General features: G+C 41.5%; 1 protein-coding gene across 1 annotated transcript in view; it reads right to left on the bottom strand.

Annotated features, from left to right (window-relative positions):
- The window catches only part of PIKFYVE (phosphoinositide kinase, FYVE-type zinc finger containing), a 96,244-nt gene that overhangs the window by 45,146 nt on the left and 30,883 nt on the right, over positions 1–20,215 (bottom strand). The window contains exons 8-12 of the mRNA XM_025210576.1: positions 12,574–12,712; positions 10,593–10,750; positions 9,674–9,785; positions 7,453–7,600; positions 6,795–6,962 (exon numbers count right to left, since the gene is read on the bottom strand). Of these exons, the coding sequence (XP_025066361.1) occupies positions 6,795–6,962; positions 7,453–7,600; positions 9,674–9,785; positions 10,593–10,750; positions 12,574–12,712 (725 nt within the window). The remainder of the gene's footprint in view (positions 1–6,794; positions 6,963–7,452; positions 7,601–9,673; positions 9,786–10,592; positions 10,751–12,573; positions 12,713–20,215) is intronic.

The following is a 20,215-nucleotide window of genomic DNA, read 5'->3' as shown; positions in this document are numbered from 1 at the left end:
AAAGAGAAAGGCTTAAACACCACTTAAAATGGATTGAGGAATTGAGGCCAACAAGTGCGCCCTCAGTAATATACAAAATGAGTAAAGTTATATGTTGATTCACATATGGCAGACAAATTTCAAAGTAGCTATGTACATATTTATATATATGCATGCACACTACACAGGTAAGTGATTCAACAGGGTGCCATGGCACCCTGGGGTGCCTTAAGAACCTTTCAGAGGTGCTGTAGGGCACCAAGCAATGTTAACACTGTTAAGTGTGCAAACAATTTACAAGATAAACCCAGACATTTCAAATAGGAATCCATAGTCTTAAAAGCATTCTGACTTTGAGGTCTTTGAGTTCCTTGCAACAGAAGAACTGTTCTCTTATTTCTCTGTAGTCAAAAAAAGAGCAAAAACTAAGAGCTGGCATTTTTCCAAGAAGTGCCCAAAGTCTAGTGAAAAGTGTGTTGAGTCTAAGAAGGCTGAGAACCACTGGCATAGACTAAGAAAAATACTGTGTTTTTCAATTACTTAGTAATTTACTTGCAAAAATGTTTTCCAAAAGTTTCTTTGATCAGCTGTAACCATCACATGCAAGTTCATAAATAAAATCTAGCTTCTGCAAAAATAGCTTTATGGAGGTGGGGGTGGGATACAGGGGATAATCTCAAGTCCTTCAATAGCACCACCACCCTTTTCCAAAAAATCATACCCCTGAAATTCGAGATTAATTTCAGGAGAATCTAATTAAAAAGATTCCTTTGCTCCTAGATGAAGCAATGGCAAGTACATATTTATAGCGCAGATTCATGGCATCTCAGAAGAAACACAGAATTGAAATAAGATTTCCTATACAGCAAGAATGGCAGAAGAGTTCGAAATCATGTCTTCAGGGATAAATGACCACACACGGAATGTATCAACATGAAGTCACATATTTCTGCTTAATCCTTTTAGCTAGAGTTACATAACTTTATGATTACTCTGATGATAGTAGTTAGACCATATTTATTTTTCATTTTGCTTTCTGCATCTGACAGATGAGCTTTGAGTCCTTTCTGCTTTGCAAAGTTTCAGCAAATTTGTTAGAAACTAGCTTCCCATCCAGGTCTGGTGAAAGCCTGTTTCCACTGACAAAGCTGAAAGTGAATAGGCAAATTCAGGCTCAGAGAAAGGAGTGGAACCAGGCAAGCCTAGTATCTTGAACCATGAAGAACCCCCCATCCTAGACACTCATTGATAGTGGAATCTATATGCAACTGTCTGTTTACAGATTCATAGTCAAGTAAAGGATTTGAGAAAAAAAAACTAGAGTTGACAGGAACTCAAAGTTCCTCAAAACGTTGAAAGAAACTTTAGCAAGCTGTGGCTAAACAAAATAAAATTGTGACAGAGACTATATACTTGTCCTTACTATTATCAGCCATCTACATTAAAAAAAAGTTTTAATTTTGTACCCTTGTCTTCAAGAATTTAGGAACCAGAGGCTGCCAAGTATATCGTGCATTTTAGATGCAGTCCCCTGAAGACTTTTTAATAAAAAAGTCAAGGTGTTATTTTTAGAAGTGTTATTAGAGAGAAGGGCTGGAAGCAAATGCTATGGATCACTGAAGCTGGGGCTCATAAGTCTCCCATGGAATCCAGCATGTTGCACTTCAAAGTATGCCGACCAGAGGTCTCAGCCTACTGTTGCTCAGTCCTATTATACCCTGCTCATATCAAATAATTTTGGTGAGCCCGTCTTTGCAATAAGTCATTATTTGTAGACCAGAAGTGTTATTTGGGAGCATATCGGAAGTCCAATATAAACATGAAATTGGCCTGATGGCAGGTATGAAGTTAGGACACAATATAATCTGTTCCAGGATAGTGCAGTTAGTCTCCCCTATACGATTTACGATTCAACATTCCATTTTTTTCATCTTCAATCCAGCATTCACAGAAAGGAAGAAATAATTAAAGTCATTGTTTTTGAAATGGCCATCACTACTTCTGCAACTGGCATATAATAACAAGAAAGAGCTAAAGCTTCTCATTGTTACCACAAATTATGGATCATTAAAGAGCAATTTAAAGAAAAAACTACCCTAACAGGTCCAAGTTAGGAAGATAAATGAATGTGCTCTTTATTGTTGGTGGTCTTTTCCATCTATGGACACAAGCCCTCTATCCAGAGAACTCCTGACCTGGGACAATGGTATGGCACTCAAGCAAGGCGTGTGTGCGTGCGTGCGTGCGTAGGGGGCAGAGTGTATAGAATGAATGTGTAGGATGAGGATTCTTCATGGTTCAAAATACTAGGCTTACCTGAGGGGAAAGGGTGTTGTTTGTTTGTTTTTAATTCTGGGATACCATCCTCCTTTTCTCTGCCCCACAAGAATCTCATCATCATGCATACATCTGTTTCCAGTGTAAAGTATACTTCGTTATGAAGCCATTTAGAAAAATAACTCAAAAGTTGATGCATTGGCCCTTTAAAAGGTGGCAATTAAACTGCCTACACTAAAAAACCCCACAAAACATATCAGATTTAGCACTCAACAGTTAAAAGTTAAAAATAGTGAATACAGTATTTATTTTTTGTAATTCAATAAAATAAAAAAAACATTAAAAAGTATAACAGGTATAAAAAATTAATGCCATTTTCTTTTGTCAGTTTTTCTTTGACTTCAGAACCAATCAGAAATAAACTGAAGTCAAGTTCAACTCTGATGTGTCAAAGGAATTTTATGGATGTGTCTAACATTAATGAGTCTCATATCAGGTAACACTGACTGTACTAACCAAATAAATCTGTAAAACCAAACAAGGGAAGCATATTTTAGGCTACTGCCTTATAGTTGTTCTCTGCATTCTGCAGAAATTCAATTTAAGAAACACATGATCTGTTCTGCAATCTACAATTTATATTCTTCCTCCTGCTCTGCGTCATGAGACCCGCCCCCCATGGCTGTGACTTATTCTGCATCAGAAAACTACTGATTTGCTGCCCTGAGTAAGAATGTGTGTCATCACGAAGTTTAGTTCCTTATTGTGAGATGTCTAAAACGAAAGAGTTTTATTAAGCCAAAATCTGGGCTTCACTTCCTTTTCCCTGGAGAAGTTGCAATAGATTTTTCACAACTAGTAGATGCTAGAAGCATCTACTGGACAACTACTAACTTTTATTCCGGAAGAAACCTATCCCCAAACCCACACTCCACTCATCCACCTACCCCACCAACCTGTTAAGTTTTGTATAGAACTAAAGCTTTCTGCTCATCTGGGTCCTGCTTGAGCAAGACCATCTCTACTTTAAATATATGCTCTAGGAAAATGCTTTTTTTTTTTTTTGTAGAACAGCCACAAAACTAAAGTTCATCTAAAAACTACATTATATGGCAAAAGCACACATTTTTTCCCCATGTAATAAGGCTAAAATGTAAAAGGCTAAAAACACATATCAGAAAAGTTTATCATTATTCATTTGACCACCACTGTATATTTTAGGGTTCTGTCCTAAACTATTAAAAATCAGATTGGTCAAGGGGGTTCAGGGCAGGTCCATACTACAAGCTGACTGTGCCCAGCAGCTGCATGCTCAAGCACACCATGATGCCCTGAACACCTGCTGCTTCCTCAACATGAAGTGGTGAAGCCATGTTACAGCAGCACCATAGGAAAGAGTTTAACACTGATATTTTCAGCAATTAGCCCACCCAAAGCAATTCCACTTCAGACTCATCACCTTTGCAACACCCTCCTTCAGCAGCTTTTGTACTACAGGATAAAGACCATTAGTATCTAGACCAGAGATTTTCAACCAGGGTACTGAGAGCTGGTTTGAAGGGTAACACAGACATGTGAGGAGATATCTAAAGCAAGAGATAAGCTAATTAAGGAAGGTTGAGGCTCCAGGTGTGAAGATAAACTGGTGATGAGGCAGGCTTAGACTCTCTCTGCCTGGCTGCTCCCCACCCCCACTGCATGGAACCTCTGCAAGAAGCTAAGCACTGTAGAAAATTAGTTTCTGAAATGAGGTTTCTTGGGTTTAAAAAGGTTTAGAATCACTGATCTATACACAGAACAAAACAATAAGTGGTTTCTTGCCCTAAACAGAAATTCCACATAAACCGGTACAAGTGATTGGAAACTGGTTCAAATCTGTAACGCAGCGGAAGTTCAGTGCATATAAACCACTTTCAAAATGGGTGAAACCAGTTTAAAATAAACCTGGATGAATGTATTATCAGACTTAACTGATTTAACCTAAATCAATTTATTGAACTTCTGTCCCAGATCCCCTCCAGATTCAAGTTAACGCATGGTCCCCCAGAAGCCCAGAATGCTTTCCACCTCCCTCACAAAACACCCCCCCCGCTTCAGGGTGGGCAGGCTAGCCTTGGCCCAAGCTGTCTGCTCCACCCATGCAGGGAGGTGTGCTCTTGCACCCCGACTTCTGGCCTGGGACACTGCAGGAATGTGGCTGCATTTCTGAAATCAAAAGTGAATGTCTGTTCACTCGCTTATTGGTTCAATCTATGCAGATTAGACTAACCTGTGAAGATGGAAGATTCAGCCTCAACCTTTTTGACCACCTGTACTTAGCCCTGGTGTGCAGATCCTTCAAACGATGCAGGACAACATCTACACTTAACCTCCAAGTACAGTGTGCATTTGTATTTTTTAAACTAAGAAAGCCAGGATCCCTGGTAATGAGAATTCTCTCTCTTTCATGGTAAGGTTATTTACGCACTTCTGCTCCTGCAGAGGTACTAGTTTCTATTTTATTTGAAAAAATGAGCAAGAAACTAACATGCTATATCACTGCATGTTACAGCTCCACCCCTTAATCACCTGTTCCCAACCCATTCCTGACTTCAAATCAAACACCTCACTCATTTCCTTGGTAACTACATAAGCAGCTGATTTGGCACATGGTGGCTTATTATTTTGATATTCATCAGTGATAACTGATTTTTGGAGGACTTCTGCAAACACTATATGCCTGGCTCATCTCCAGTATCATTATGAAGTATAATCAAAAACAAGCCTAAAAGAATCCTATGGAAGGAGATTCTATTAGTTAAGTTAGTATCTACCAAAACTACAGGTCAGAGGTAGGTGAATCATATTATCGACAAGTTATTAGCCTGCCCCTGTTATCACAGGAACAAAGAGATCCTAAGATTTTTTTAAATAACCCAGTCCATATTGTCTTTAAAAAGTGTTTATAAATAAGAACACAGAGTCGAGAGAAATGAGACTGGGGAAAGAGGTTTATATCCATTGGGATTTTTTTTAAATAGGTATCAGATCTCTGGTAAATTTCCCTTCTAGTTCTATACTTTACTCTCCCAGCCGCTGTACCCTATATAAAAAATAAGATGCTTTACCACAAGAGGACATTTTCTCAGACATGTATTTTTATATGTGAAAAATAATTGTAGATACTATTCAAAGTTTAAGTGCCTTAAGTTAAGAACCCAAGTATCAGACTGGTTTCCAGGTACTGCACACACAACTGTCAAGAAAAGAAAAAAAAAGTCACTGGGAAGTGTCAACTCTCCACACCTAATGCAAGTGAGAAGGTAGGACAGAGCACACTGGCAGAAACAGGGTATGCATTATAAAAGCACTTTAGCTGGGAAGTATTAAGCATGCTTCTGGGTTCAAGATTTTAAAAAAATCATTCTTGATAGATTTTTAGCAGCAACAAAGAGGGACCAGTGTAGTTAGCCTTGGATTCCAATTTAACTCCTTTCACCCATGTTCTCAAAGCTCTGTTCTTAGTCGCTAATCGTTTCCTTATTCCAGTTCAGTTTCAGAGAAAAATACCCACATACAAGCATAAAAGATATGCTCTTCTTTCATGAGCCATACCACCAGAAAAGTCTGTTCTATTTAAAATAAAAAGGAGATATGTGCTCATTAGGAATAGTGCATGTTAGGGATATTCTACATGGGTCATTAAAACTTACAAGTACTGGGGGGGAGAAAGGTGAGGGGAAACCACCACACAAAGTCACCATAATGGAAACTATGGAAAAGCAGCTCACGAGCAGCAGCTAAGTATAGGAATCAACAGACCTGCTAAAGCTGCAAGGAAAGGAAGAGGGTAAGTTGAGAGCGCCAGCATTTAAAAGCACTGCAATGTCCCAGCACCAAATTGTGGGCCAGCCCTTGTTCATCAGCCAGCCATTGTATGAATCAGTTACAGGTTGGAGAGCAAACAGACTTTCATGGACTGTGAAAGGACAATTCATTTAAAGAAGATTTTAAAAATAAATACATCTCACAAACCACACAACTGGTGGCATTGGACTATCTGACTGGCTTCCTTCATTTCATCTTTCATTACTGTTTTTAATGGAGCAAATCCCTGTTCAGATGCATACCAGAGATTAATTTCTTCCCAATTCCTGATCACTCATGAGAATTTTTATCCTGGCTTTAAAAAGTAGATGTTTTCATGCCCTTAAAAAAAGTGCTGGTCTGATGTCCAAGTCTCAAATCAGCAGTCTCTTCTTAAAAGTTATCCAAACAATATGCCTGGAACTGCCCTACTAGGAAGAGGACAAGGAAGGATATCCTCCAAATGCATGGAGAAAAAACTACTACAGAAGTTGCACACACTGTAGAGTAGCTGGCTACAGCTGGCTCATTAAACTTTTCTACAGAGGCAATACTGTCAAGGGTTGGGTGGCAGTGATTAGCAAAAAAGATGCACTATATGCACAAAGTGGCCACCAAACAAAAAATAGTAATAAGTTATCAGGATATGGCTCTCCATCATGTGCAACTCCAGCTGTCAACTAATCTCATACCTTTTTGGTCAGCAGGGTGAGGGGGCACATGTGGGTACTTGGAGTGCTTCTTGATATGGAAGTTCACGTTGTCCAACTCCACGTTCAAGCTGATGGAAGCGGCTGAGTCACTGTCCATTGTGGACTGGAAGCTGCTGACTGAGGTGCGCTTGCTAGGGCTGGCGGAGTCTTTTAGTGTTGGGTAAGGGGGAAGATATAGGGAGGAGAGGGGTTCAAATGGGTATCATGAGGGGATTGGACAGGAGAAAAACGGTCTTTAATACATAAAAGCCCAGTGTGCAGTACTAAAAGGGATACAGTATTTTCATAGTTTTATGTTATTTTTTATCTGTACGTAATGGGGTGTTGCAAAGAAATGCTTTAGATGCTCACTCTAAAATCCAAATTACATTAGTGAAGCCTGCCATGAGAAAAGTCACAGCTAGACTGTTTACTTCTGTAATAAAGCTTATACTAAATTTAGAAACACGGAGTGTCATACTAATTATGAAATACTGTATCTGCTACAAGCAATAGGACTAGTGAGATCATAGTTTATTTAGATCTTTATAGCTACTATAAGCAAAGCAGAGTTCACACTTAAGGAGTTATGCTAGTTTGCCCTGGAAGTAGGGGAAGGAGTGGGGGGGGGAAAAAAAAAAAGTTAGTTGAAACTCACTGGCCAAGTTATCTTCCCCTTCATCAGCAATCTGTTCTGTGTCACTGTCGTCAAATTTGATGTCTTTGAACCATGATGGCTCAGAGTGCCCTTCTACAGAATTCACTGAATCACTGTCTGGAGAGGGAGTTTCTGAAAACTCTGTGCTCTAAGAGACCAAGAAAAGAGACTACGTTGATTTAGCCCTCCTAAGATCTCAAAAAGGTACCAAGTATCCTGGTCTGAAGCAACATCTAACATAGTAGTTTGATATTAGGCTTAAAAATGCACAAATGAAATTAGTTTAGTAACTAATCCAGCATCATCCCCCCCACCACCAGGGTGAAAAAGGCAACTGTTTAGGACAGGAAGTAAATATATTCTCACGTTGTCCACACCCATCTTCCTCCTAATCACTTCACCCTGACCCCTTAAGTGAATCATTGAATGACTAAGATTAGTTTTAGTGTATGTTTTCCATCCACTCTCACAACATGGCAGATTTGAGTGTTGAACTTGTTTCCAAGTCAGCATGCTTAACCCATGGAGAAGGAGCACATATGTTTAGACACTCAATTCTAGGACTAACCAAACAGTGGTGTGAGGTTCCTTTGTGAAACAGGTCCAGCTCTCTACATCAAGAGATACTGTTGTGAAACAAGGCTCTGATAGGAATCTTAAAGAGCACCTACTCTGCAAATTCCAGTCAGGAGGAACTTCTCTGATGGAAGAAATTCACCTACTCTCTAGTACTTGCTTTAGCATTGTATAATTGGGTTTGGAATTCACTAGGACCTGTTTAATTCTCCCAACTTCAAAATTGTTTCAGGTTTGCTCAGAAACAAGATCAGAGTAAGCTCTGATCACAGAGGAATAAGAAAGCAAATCAACTCTGTAACTACATGCCAAAGGGACTGTACACAATTTAAAAGTAACTTTAGATACAATTAAAGATCATGCAAGGGCTGACCTATTAAGTCAGGAGTTCATTATGAATTGCATAATAAGACTAATTTGCAACAGAAGCTTCTTTGTTTTGAAAGCTTCAGAGAGTCCTTCCACAGATCAGTCTAAAACTGAACTGGAAATCAGCATCAGTTCTTACCTCTCAGCATGCGTCAGTTAGCTTGTGCCAAAGACTACACAGTATCTTCCATAACAGAATTCTCTTACTCAGGGCCTTGCTTCCAGTCTCCAGACTGCAGTTCAAACAATAAGGAGTGGGGCCATTCATAGGAAAGAGGACTCCTCCCACCGTAAAGCCTCTTCGCTTATTAGGAAGAGAGAGATCAAATTCCCTGATCTGTGTGTTACCACCTGTAAGCGCCTTTTTATCCTGAATTGAGCTATTCTCTCTCGAGGAGTATACTACATTCCCCACAGTCTTTAAAGAAAGAATTTAAAATAAAAGATGACAGGCGTGTAGGTTGTAGCTGTGTTGACCTAAGGACACAGGCAGACAAGGTTCTTTGGGTGAATCTGATATCTTTTATTAGACCTTTTATCTTTTATAAAGATGACATCATTCACAGAAGGCAGGGTAGAGATGCACCTTATAAACTAACTAAAATCAGAGATGCACAAAGCTTTTATGGGCCTGAGCTTACTTCATCTGATGAGATGAGCTCAGGCTCATGAAAGCTTTTGCATCTCTGACTCTGATTTAGTTAGTTAGTCTATATGGTGCATCTCTATCCTGTCTTATACCTGACTTCACACTAATCTCCTCTCTGCTCATCATTCACAGAGACAGCAGTCATTTACCAGTACCCACCATACTGAACAACAGAGTACATATGTAATAGGGTGACAGACAACAGAACAGCTGCCCAGAGTGCATCCTTTACTATCCAGATGCTTACTCTTCATGACGTTAGCCTGAAAAGGAGTATTTAAGATCTGATAAATTTCTGTGTGGCTACCTTCCCCCCACCCTCAGAGGAAGTTTCAAAGTTTTCTTGGTAAAGGAATATCCACTGTAATTTAATGAAATTAAGTCACTTTGGTAGCTTAATCAGATTTGTGCATCTTTATATACACACATACCCCTGCCAAACAAGTCTGCAGAAGACATGATGCAAGACTTGTGAACCAGTTCTCAAGCACGAGAGAAGCAGACAGAACATGCAGAATGTGACCAGGAATGTCTCTCTTAGCTTTCCTTCCATTCCCAACTGAATTCCATGGTTTCTTTTCTTAAAAATAGGAGACAGGAGAAAAGGAATTAACAAAAAAAATGTACCTGTAATGGCCTGTACAGAGCATATTCATCTCTAAAGATCTGGTCATGGTGACTGACACACTCCAGCCAGCGTCCATCTACCAATGCCTGTCCTATTGCTATGGCTTGAGCTCTGAATGTAGAACAGAATTGAAAATAAATAAATAAAGAGCTTATACTAAAGACAGGTGTCAGACAGATCATTCAACTGTTTTATTTTATACTCTTTTGATTAGCCAGGATCTATTTAAATACACTAGAGAAGCACCAGGATTAGCAGACCAAGCAGCAGGATTAGAAGTAAAAAACAGAGCCTCCATACACTTAAATCCTAAATCCAGTACAGCTAAATTTTTGATGTGCTGGTCACCTTTCCCTGACACACTATCCCAGCTCCCACTGACTTGTCAGAATTTTAGGTCCTCGGTATTCAAGGAATAGGCCTCTCCTGTGCAAAAGAACAATTTCACTTTCTGCCCTTCCATCCTGTAAGATGTGGATAATTCTTTATGCTTCAAGAAGTGCTGAGTTTGCCCATTACACAATAAACCCAATTTAATTTAATTCCCAACCCTAGATTTTGAATTTGCATTCTGGGATCTCCAGTAATCTGTATCTCTGCCTAGTTAGCACCAATACTACACTCCAGGCTAGGGCAACTGACACAAAAGTAAAAAACATAAAAAGGAAGGTCTGTGAAGAGTCCTAAATTACTGGTACTACTTGCTACTTCATTTTAGCACATCAGCAAAAATGTGTATGTTGGCTACAGGTATTTTCCCCCTTGGTTTGGAGACATCAGGAAGATCAGTCACATCTCTTATTTAGCTATTGATCCACACACACAAGAGCATACACCACTGAAAGTACTTCCTCCATCAACACAGTTGCAGGAGATGGATTTGGTCTAATTTACACCTAGTTAAAATAGCAGGAATACCTTGTGGTAATGTGCCCATTTCTGATGAGCCAGTTGACCAGTTCCTTTCCTACAATGCAGTTTGGATGTGTCCGCAACCAATAACGGTGGTCCTGAAACTCCATTCCACTGTTATGATGGCAAATTTTTTTCCACAAGTCTTTTAACTGTACTGAGTCCTATAAAAGAATGATAAATGGTATAAAAGGCCTACACAGCAGCATTCTGAGCCCTCAAACTGACTTTACATCAGTAAAGTAATAGAAATAAAAGTTAAGCTGTTCTGTGCAGCTGTAGTTAAGTATGGACTGATTGGAACAGACCTTTAAAGTCGTTTGCCTTACAGGCAGTGACCCTATAAAGTGGGGATGAGACAGCAAAACAAAAAAAGTTACCCAATACCCAAATGCAGGGGAGAAGAGTTCCTGCAGTAGTATTTTTACAATGAGCTTCTGCAGTGACAAGGCCTGCAACTGTTTCCACAGCATTCCAGATCCCTTCAGCTGTCCTATGCAAGAGCAATCACATCTCTTAAAGGATCTCTCCCTGCCTATGCCTACTCAATTTTTTAGTTAATTTTCCACCCAAGCCCAACTTGGTATTATCTTCTGTAGCCCTTTCAAATCATTAGGGTTTTGTCTTCCGCAGATACAAGGCACTTCCTTCTCCCAAACTAATCAGGCTTCTTCACTTTCACAAAGATAAACTTATCTCCAGCATGATAAGAAACCACACTTGCATCTCTCTTCACCTTTAATTACATTCACTGAGAGAGAATTACCATGAGAATAATTCTCAGACACACATCATTACTTAGGGTTTCTCCACAAAGGTTTGGTACTCCAGCCATTCTTGGCATTATCTGCATTTTATTTTTAAGGTAATTATTTTAAATATTTACAACCTTGCCCCATTCTAATAGGTGTTTGAGTACATTGCTGGCTTCATAACTCTGCTGACAGGCCATAATACCCTTATTTACATAAGATGTTAACAAGCGTCATACTTTCTGGGTCAGGTACACTACAATTTGGTTCCAAAGTAAATAGTAGCTACACAACTACACCCATGTGGATGATGAGGGGCTCTATTACAGCATAGTTCAATTACATGGCTGATGTCAACAAGATCAGATTTACTATTCCTGTAATTTCCAAGTTAAGACAAAAAAAGCCAAAACTCCTGAAGTATTTGTTTAGGTCCTAAACCATTTTTTTTTTTTTACTCTTTAAAGAGGAAAATTAACAGAATATTTTATTAATTCTGATCAGTAGTCTTTTACTCTCACTTCTGTAATGGACTAGTAGACTTGCCAGGAAATGTTGCAAAATAGTTCTTTGGATTTTTGAGTCATCCTATTATATTAATCAAATTTAGCAGGCGGGCATATGGTGTATTCCCAGGTCACCTATCCCCTGGCCTCCTGTACAGTACCCAGGATTGGACTCCAGTGCCAATCATTATATAACAGCCTTTCCAGTGCACTACATTTTCTTGGGTGATGTTCATGTCTACAGAGCACTTAATATTTGAAAGTCGGTTTTCAAAGTTATTAAACATTAACACTTCAGGTCTGCCTTCTTCACCCATCCCCAGTTCATACAAAGTTTTTAACAGGATATTTCCAGTGTGTTGTACTATTAACATTGATTTTTCCTTGGAAAAAAAATGCGTCACTAAAGTATTACATTGACTCTGCAAGCAAACAGGGTGAGAAGATCAAAACATGACTCAATGTGACCTGTAGTCCTTTCCATTCATTCAACGGATGAAATTTTTTTCACATTAAAATAACAACTATACCTATGCAGAATTTGATAACCTATAGGGACAAGTGTTCTCTGGGTCTTCAGGTGTGTTTACTCAAAGGCAAGGCAGCAAGATTCATAGTTTCATAGTTGGTAGGGTCGGAAGGGACCTGAGCAGATCATCTTGTACACATTATGGTATGAGAAAGACAGCATGCGTTGCCACCATAGCCCAAATAAAATCTTGTTTGTACCAAAAGAATTTTACGCTCATCTTCATTGGCTTCCACTTTCAGATATGTACGATTAGCCTGGGGACTGACAGATGTCTCGTATGCAGGCACCATGGGTGAACCAGATCGATCCAATGACAGGTTAGTAATGCTGGCAGATCTGAAAATTAAGAACAGCAATGGAGAAGAAACATTATTAATTTTGATAAGTTTGTTACAACGCTAAAGCCGGTTCTGTAATGCTCGAAAAAAAAAATCTTTAAGCCGTGCTGCCTGTCACAGTTAGCTTTTTGGCAGTATGTGCAGATATATATTCTAATCTATACCAATGCTTGAAATCTGTACCCCCTTCTGTCATCCCTCTGCCACTGCCCCCCCCAAAAAAAAACCCCAAACACAACCCTAAGCCAGGAGATGCAAAGAAGCAATAACAACACTATTATGCCAATACAGCTAGGTTAAATGGAACTCTATGGAACAGCACGCTATAAGCAATAAGGTGGAGCTTTTCAACCCAAATGTCAAGGGGAGAATTCCAATTAGGTTTCCCTCCCTATTAGAATATGAACTATCCAACGTTTACCTTCTGGTCTGGAAACCTGTGGCGCCAAATCCCACACTCAGGAGTAACAAAAAAACCCAAAAAACAAGACAACACTGTAGGATTGTTGCATCTGTATAGCATCCTTCAAGCTAAAATCCCGCAATCTGAGCAAGCTTCTTAGAAGAGCATTATTTTTTTCCTTTTATTGCCATCTGCTGGACATGTGAGCTAGCAGCAATTATATTTATACTGAGTGTTATGGCACCTTTCCTTCCTTTCCCCCCCCCCCAAAAAGATAGCTTATTCTTGCCACAGACTCCTAATCCAGAAAGACTAGAACAGGGGTGCTCAACCTCCAACCCATCGGTCAAATGTGGCCCACAGATGCATTGCATCTGGCCTGCAGGGCTCCCCACAGGTCAGGAAATCTGGCAGCAGGGGAGTAGTGACCATTACTATGGTCACCCTCCCCCCTGCCAAATTCCCAAACCCCAAGCCTCATGTGGCATGCCAGACTGTGACTCTTGTCCCTGTGAGGCCAAGCTACACCCCCAACACCCCACAACTTCTAGATCAGGGCCTGGTCACACCTTCTCCCCCTTCACAGGGCTGAGCCAAACACCCTTCCCTCCCAGTGAAGTCAGGTTGAGGCCTGGCCATGCCGTGCCCCTCCTCACCCAGGCCACACTCCCTTCCCTCTCCACAGGCCGGGTCGAGCTTCTTCCCCCTCCCCCCACAGCTGATGGTGTCCACCCAGACACTAAATCAGGAACACCAGCTGGATCTGGCCCACAAAGGGGCCAGACACTGCCAATTGGCCCACAGGCAAAAAAGGTTGAGTACCACTGAACTAGAAAGTCATTTTAATGGGTTACTATTGGAAGAACATCTGAAAGTCTGTCTAGTGCTCTCCTTGAGAGATCAGTGTCTTATAGCTGACTTCAAAGTTTTTGGTGTGAACAAACACATACAGTTGTTCCAGGTTATGGCTTTTGGAGCGAGAGATGTAGGAAGATACTACCTATGAAAGCTGTCAGAGAATCAAAAATCAGTAGCAATATGTTGCTAGGATTTTTTAATTATATACACACATGCATGCACGCATGCGCAATAAATCAGGTCTGTAAATATTAGCTGCATTCCATTGATGACAGAAGTAAAACAAGCTACATCGGCCCTTCCACAATCCATGTTTAAGGACAGTTAAACATTTAGCATTTTCTGGACAGTATGTCCTTAACATACCTATTAACACAAAGGCTTTGCCAACAGCCTTCAGCTATTGTAGATGTGATCTTCCCAATGAGTCAGATAAAAAGGAGATTTCAAAAACTAGTAATTCAATTCAAGAGGCAATTACACACCTTTCAAGCATCAAAGGAAGTATTTTTAAGACCAATAGCTAAAAACTACTCCCAGTTTTTAGAAAAGCTAGCTGAACTATACCACCGAGCTGTGGAAAGCACAGGGGGATTTAGCTCATTTAGTGTCACATAATAAAAATAAGACAAATTCCATGGAAGTCTTGTCACCAGCTAAATATGATCAGTTTTCAAATGCTCCTGGACTGGGCTACAAAGAGCACTGCAAGCAAATAAAACCAAACAAAACAAAAACAAACAAACAAAGTTTCTTTTTATATGCCAGCTGTTTCCACCCAAACTTAAGACTTTCTGGAATTAGTTTCTTATGCTAAGCTTCAGTTACAATGACCGCTTAAAGTAAGTTGCGCCAAATTGTTTGTCATTTATCACTCCCTACAGCATTTATTTTGTTACTAGTGTCTAACAGATTCAGAGTATAGGAGTTTTCTCCTTTGACAATAATTCTATTAAATAGGTGCACACCCTCCCCCCAACACACACTATACCCCCCCAAAAAAAACCTCTTTTATTAAATCTCAGTACATATAAAATACCTCCTGGCTATTTCAAATAAATTTCTTCCAACACACACTAAGTTAACCTAGATTCCCAAAACACCCACTCTCTGTAGCATCAGCTGCATTGTTCACTCGCATCTTAAAAGCAGCCAGAATTTTCTGTGTATCAAGCTGTGGGCAGAAGAATACCTTACTGCCCAAAGCAGCAACAGGACCTCAGGATATAGTTCCTCCACCAGTTTGGGAACTGACTTGCTATATTACTTTGAACAAGTTATTCTCCTTTGTACTTCAGTTCCCCCACCCCCTCACCTTCCCCCACCATTCTGTAAAATGGGGGAAAAAATTAAACCGACCTTGTGTATACAGCACTGTACAAGTCAGGAATTGCATACTGTCCCCACACCCCAGCCCCCATCTTTCAAGATCTGAGGGTACCCTCTCCAACTACAAAGGGCTAGAAAATATTTAAAAATAGAACAACTCAGTTGATTTTAAAAGGAGTAGTTTTGGGTAAAGAGCAGCAGAAATGGCCCCTTTGTGTAAGCATCCCTCACACAGCCAATCTATTGCCCTTCATCTACTCTGAATAAAGAAACTAAAGACTATCAAATATCTAAGTATCACATTCAAGCGAACAAGAACGACACCAGGTTTTGAAACACTCTTGGAAGCTATGAAGAGACAAATCATCTTGACATCATCCCAGATCAAGGTGAATAGCTCATGATAGCTAGATGACACTCAGGAATACATCATATAAGTTAAAAGTGGCTGTTAACTAGACTTAAGTTTCAAGGAGGCTTAAGGCTTACCAAGAACAAGCAAATACTAGAAATTAAAGGAAAGAGGCAGGCAGTAGGGCTGTGCGAAATTTTACCTGGTGCTTCTTTTGGAAGCTGTTTTGATGCATTTGGAGCTTGAAACAGTGAAATTGAAATGAAACAAAAGCCTCTGGAACACCTTTGAAATGAAACAAGGGAACTCTAAATGTTTCAAAAGTTTCAAGTTTTGAAGCCAGGCTTACTGGCTTCAGCACTGGTCCCAGCCAGCAGCACCCGCCTCCTGTCATCCTACAGGCAGATTGGGGCCCCCAGGAGGGCTGCGGGGGCCTGTGCCAGAGTCCTCCCAGGGGTGTGCCCCCCCCCACCTGCCTGCCAGATGACAAACTGGCACTGGGCACAGCTCACACCCAGTACTGGGAAGATTGGTGCTGCCGCTGGCCCCAGGCGGCAGCACCCAGCTCCTGTCACCAGGCGGGAAGATGGGGGCCTGCACCCCCGGGAGCAGTCCGGCACAGCCCCCGCAGCGCTCCCAGGGGTGCCAGTGGACCCCGATCTGCCTGCTGGTTTAGAGAAGCAGCAGCAATCTTCCCAGCGCTGGTCCCAGGCGGCAGCACCCGGCTTCTCTCATCTGGCAGGCAGATCAGAAGCTCCCACCCCCGGGAGGACTCCAGCACAGCCCTTGCAGCCTTCCCAGGGGTGCCAGCAAGCCCCTGATCTGCCTGTCTGCTACATTATGTTTCCCCATAATTACCTATGGGCGAGACGTTGAAACAGTGTCGAAACAGCAAAACAGTTTTGGCGAAACAAAACAGAACAGTGCTTTCAAAATGAAACGAAACCCGAAACAAAACACTGTTCCATAGAATCATCAAAACGCAAGTCAAATCGGAACAGTGCTGTTTCTCACAGCCCTAGCAGCTAGCTTTAACACCTCACAACAGAGCAAATTACTGTAGTCATTCTGCTATAAAAGGGACTGTAAGGGAATAACCTTAAGGGGCTACTGAACTCTTAAACAGTTAAGAGACATGTCCTTGTTATCTGTGACCTAGACTAGCAGTTCCCAATCTGTGGTATGGGTACCACAGTGTTATACAGACCACCTGTCAGTGGTACACGTTAACATATTTGCATCTCTGTCCAAGAACAATTTACCAGATAGATCAGTTAAGAAAGGCTATTTAAGCTGGAATGAAAAAAAAAGGTAGGGGAAGAAAAGGGGAATTGCCTTTTCAGATTCTCTGAAAATGTTTCAAAGCCTGCAGATTGCCCTGACATCATCCATGATTGAGGAAAATCAGATAGGCAAAAGGAATGCTGGAGCAAAGAGTGGCTGCCTGTGATGTGACCTGGTCATAGAAGATCATAAACTAAATACCCTCATATGCCTTTCTTCAACACATTTTGATGTTAGCCTAAAAGAAACAAGGGGAAAAAGAGTCAGCTATTGCTACAGGGAGGAAGCACTGGTTCCTCCCAACAGTTCAGTAACAGCAAGTCTACATTACACAGGCTTTGCAGGTGAAGATCCACTAGAGAAGGAGCTGTCAACCAGGGGTACTTGAGAAGGCCCAAGAGGGTACGTGCAGGCAGGCGGAGACAGAGTGCCGCTATGCACCACCCCACGCTGTCACACAGGCACCGCCCACCTGGCTGGACACAGGAGGCAGGGTCAGCTTGCACGTGGTGGCTGCTGCCGCTCCACATTCAACTGCATGCCACCCTCCTGCATCCAGCCACCATGGGTACACTGCTCCCTGTCCAGCTGCCAGGTATACACACTGATCCAAAAAAGTTGAAAACCCCGGCACTAGAAGGCTTTGCCACTATAGATGATGGTTACACTAGAAATCCAAGATGGCTTCAAATTTAAAACCATCTCCCAATAATTAAATTCTGTACATGGAAAACTTATAAATCTGTGACAATTTTCTCAGAGAAATAATTAGTGGAGGGTCATCTTAAATTCATCCACCAGCACTAAAGCAGGGAAAGCAGTGGCAGGGAACCAAACCCTACACTTTGTCCCAAAACCTCACAATATTTAAAAATTACCGTGATCCAAGTCATTGATTTCACTATATCCAAATAATACCCATCTCAGAAGAACAAGCTCCCTCAGGACCCAGCCCATTACTACTTTTATTGAACTGTATCTCCTACAGCCTAGGTCTTTAATCTTCCTCCTTTAAAACGCTACAAAAGATAAAAGGGAGCATGTTCAAAGCACTGAACAAGAATGCTGTATTTCTAGTACTGCACAGCACTTGAGACTTGGAATTCTCTGCTAAAATACAGTGCACAGTTCGTGTTATATGATCCAGAACAGATGCCAAGGGAGAATAGTTGCTACAGATCAAAATTGCCCCCAAATCCCAGATTGTTGATAGAGCTACGCTTTAAAAATTTGGTTTCCATGTTCCATACAAAATATTTCGTAACAGATATCAAAGTCAGACTAGACAGCCACTCAGAGTTAAGTGTTAAAAAACCTTTTTTTGTCTAGTGGGCCAGATGGGCAGCATCCAGTCCCTCCATAGGCTGGATACAATTGGTGGACCCAATCTGGCTCCAGAGGGGAGTGTAGGAGCTGCCCAGCCCTGATCCAGCCCCATAGGGGAACCAAATGTATAGGGCGAGGGGGCATGGCCCAGCCAAGGGGAGAAGGGGGCACAGCCCAGCCCCAATCAGCCACAAGGAGGGAAGGGGGTACAGCCTGGCAACTATCCACTCCATAGGGCTTGGGATTTTGGTAGTGGGTGAGGTGGCAGTATTAGCTACCACTGCTCCCCTGCTGTCAAATTTCGTGACCGGTGGGGAGCCCTGTGGGCCAGATTCCAAGGCCTGCAGGCCAGACACTGAGCACCCCTGGGTTAAACTGAGCCAGCAGTTTGACCCAGCTCACTCACTGAACAGTAACTAGGCTGCAGAAACCTCTTAGGACCAACTCTTGAAGGTCTGATCTCTCCCAGTAGGGAACAGGAGTCCTCTTCAGGCACCTGCTGAAGTCTTCATGTCATTGGAGTTAATCAGCATTGAACTTTTAACTTTGAATTTCTTTCAGTGTTTGCCAATCACTGACTACAGGCATGCACCAACTCCCCAGCCTTTCACCTGCTTGATCACCTCTGCTTCACCCACCAACTTCAACTCTGCAAGCACTTTCATTTTCCATGGGCTCACTAGTTTGAGGAGTACAGTTAGCTGACTATACACCCTTTTGGGACAGTCCTGAATTCTAGGGCAGCATCCGCAAGCAGTATCCAAAAACGTAGAAATTCAGAGAACATCTGCAAGCCATCCATAACACACCTAACCCCCATTCAGTATAATAGGGGTTCTCACCTGGTGGCCCAGAGATGCCACAAGGGTGGATCAAAAGGGAAGATACAAGGAATGGTTAGGAGTTGCCCAGCTTCACTAGCAAAAGGTTCCCACAATGCCAGGCAGCACTGTGCTGAGATGATACTACTTAGTTCAGCACTAGGAGCAAGCAAATATAACTACGCTATTTTAGTAACACCTCTCTCCACCACCACCCAAATCATGGTTTCTAAATCATCTCTGGCATTTGTGAGGGGAAAAGGAGGAAGCCATGAAGTAACAAAGCCAATTCCCAGGGTTCTGGAGCCATGCTAACGCACAGCAGGTCTGTCAACTGCAGGTATTAACGCTGCTATTGCCCTTGGTCAAATTCCAGCCTGCAGGAAGCCCTGTAGTCCAGACCCACCCTCAGAGCCAAATAAGTTTTTCCAGCTCCTGTTCTAAATTAAGGCAGTACACTTAGTAACCTCATTATTAAAGAGACTCACATTATCTTTGTTCTATCCCTCATGTTCTTCCATCTTTGTCCCCTGGATTTGACACATCAAGTGGACTAGAATCAATTGTTATGCAACACTATGTAAACCTGCATTATTAAGAATGATCCCACATAAGCTGATAGGCAGTCTCTCCCTAAATGGGCTTTATGATAAAAATGTTAAGGATGGGCTTCAGAAACACTCAGCATTTAACTAGCTTAGCCTATAGAAGTTCCTGATCTTGCAGAAGCAATTCAGGAATAGTGGAGAAAAAGGACACCTGCACGCATTTCTCTACAAGCAGCAGTAGCTTTGAAGAAAGTTCCTATATAATCAGTCTCCAAACGCTTACACATTTGTGACAACATAAATTCTAAACACATCCTGCATTCATTCCAAACATTCACCAAAAAGCTGCAAGTACAGTAACTGCCTACTGGATTTTAACAGTCACATAACTGTTGAGCTCAAGAGCAAGACTGTTGCGGTTCAATCAAAAGGGGACCTTACTGTAGAGTTTAGTAACCTAAATTGGACTTTAGCCAGGATCAGGCTAAAAGCTTTCCAAGAAGAGACAGTGAAGAGCACGGAAGCATGCAGCCAGAAGCTACATAAGTAGACTATATTATAGTCAACTGAATCTGGGATC

This window comes from Alligator sinensis, unplaced genomic scaffold (assembly GCF_000455745.1).
Source record: "Alligator sinensis unplaced genomic scaffold, ASM45574v1 scaffold699_1, whole genome shotgun sequence".
NCBI lineage: Eukaryota > Metazoa > Chordata > Crocodylia > Alligatoridae > Alligator > Alligator sinensis.
Note: the sequence above shows the minus strand (reverse complement) of the source record. Positions and strands in the feature narration are given on the sequence as shown.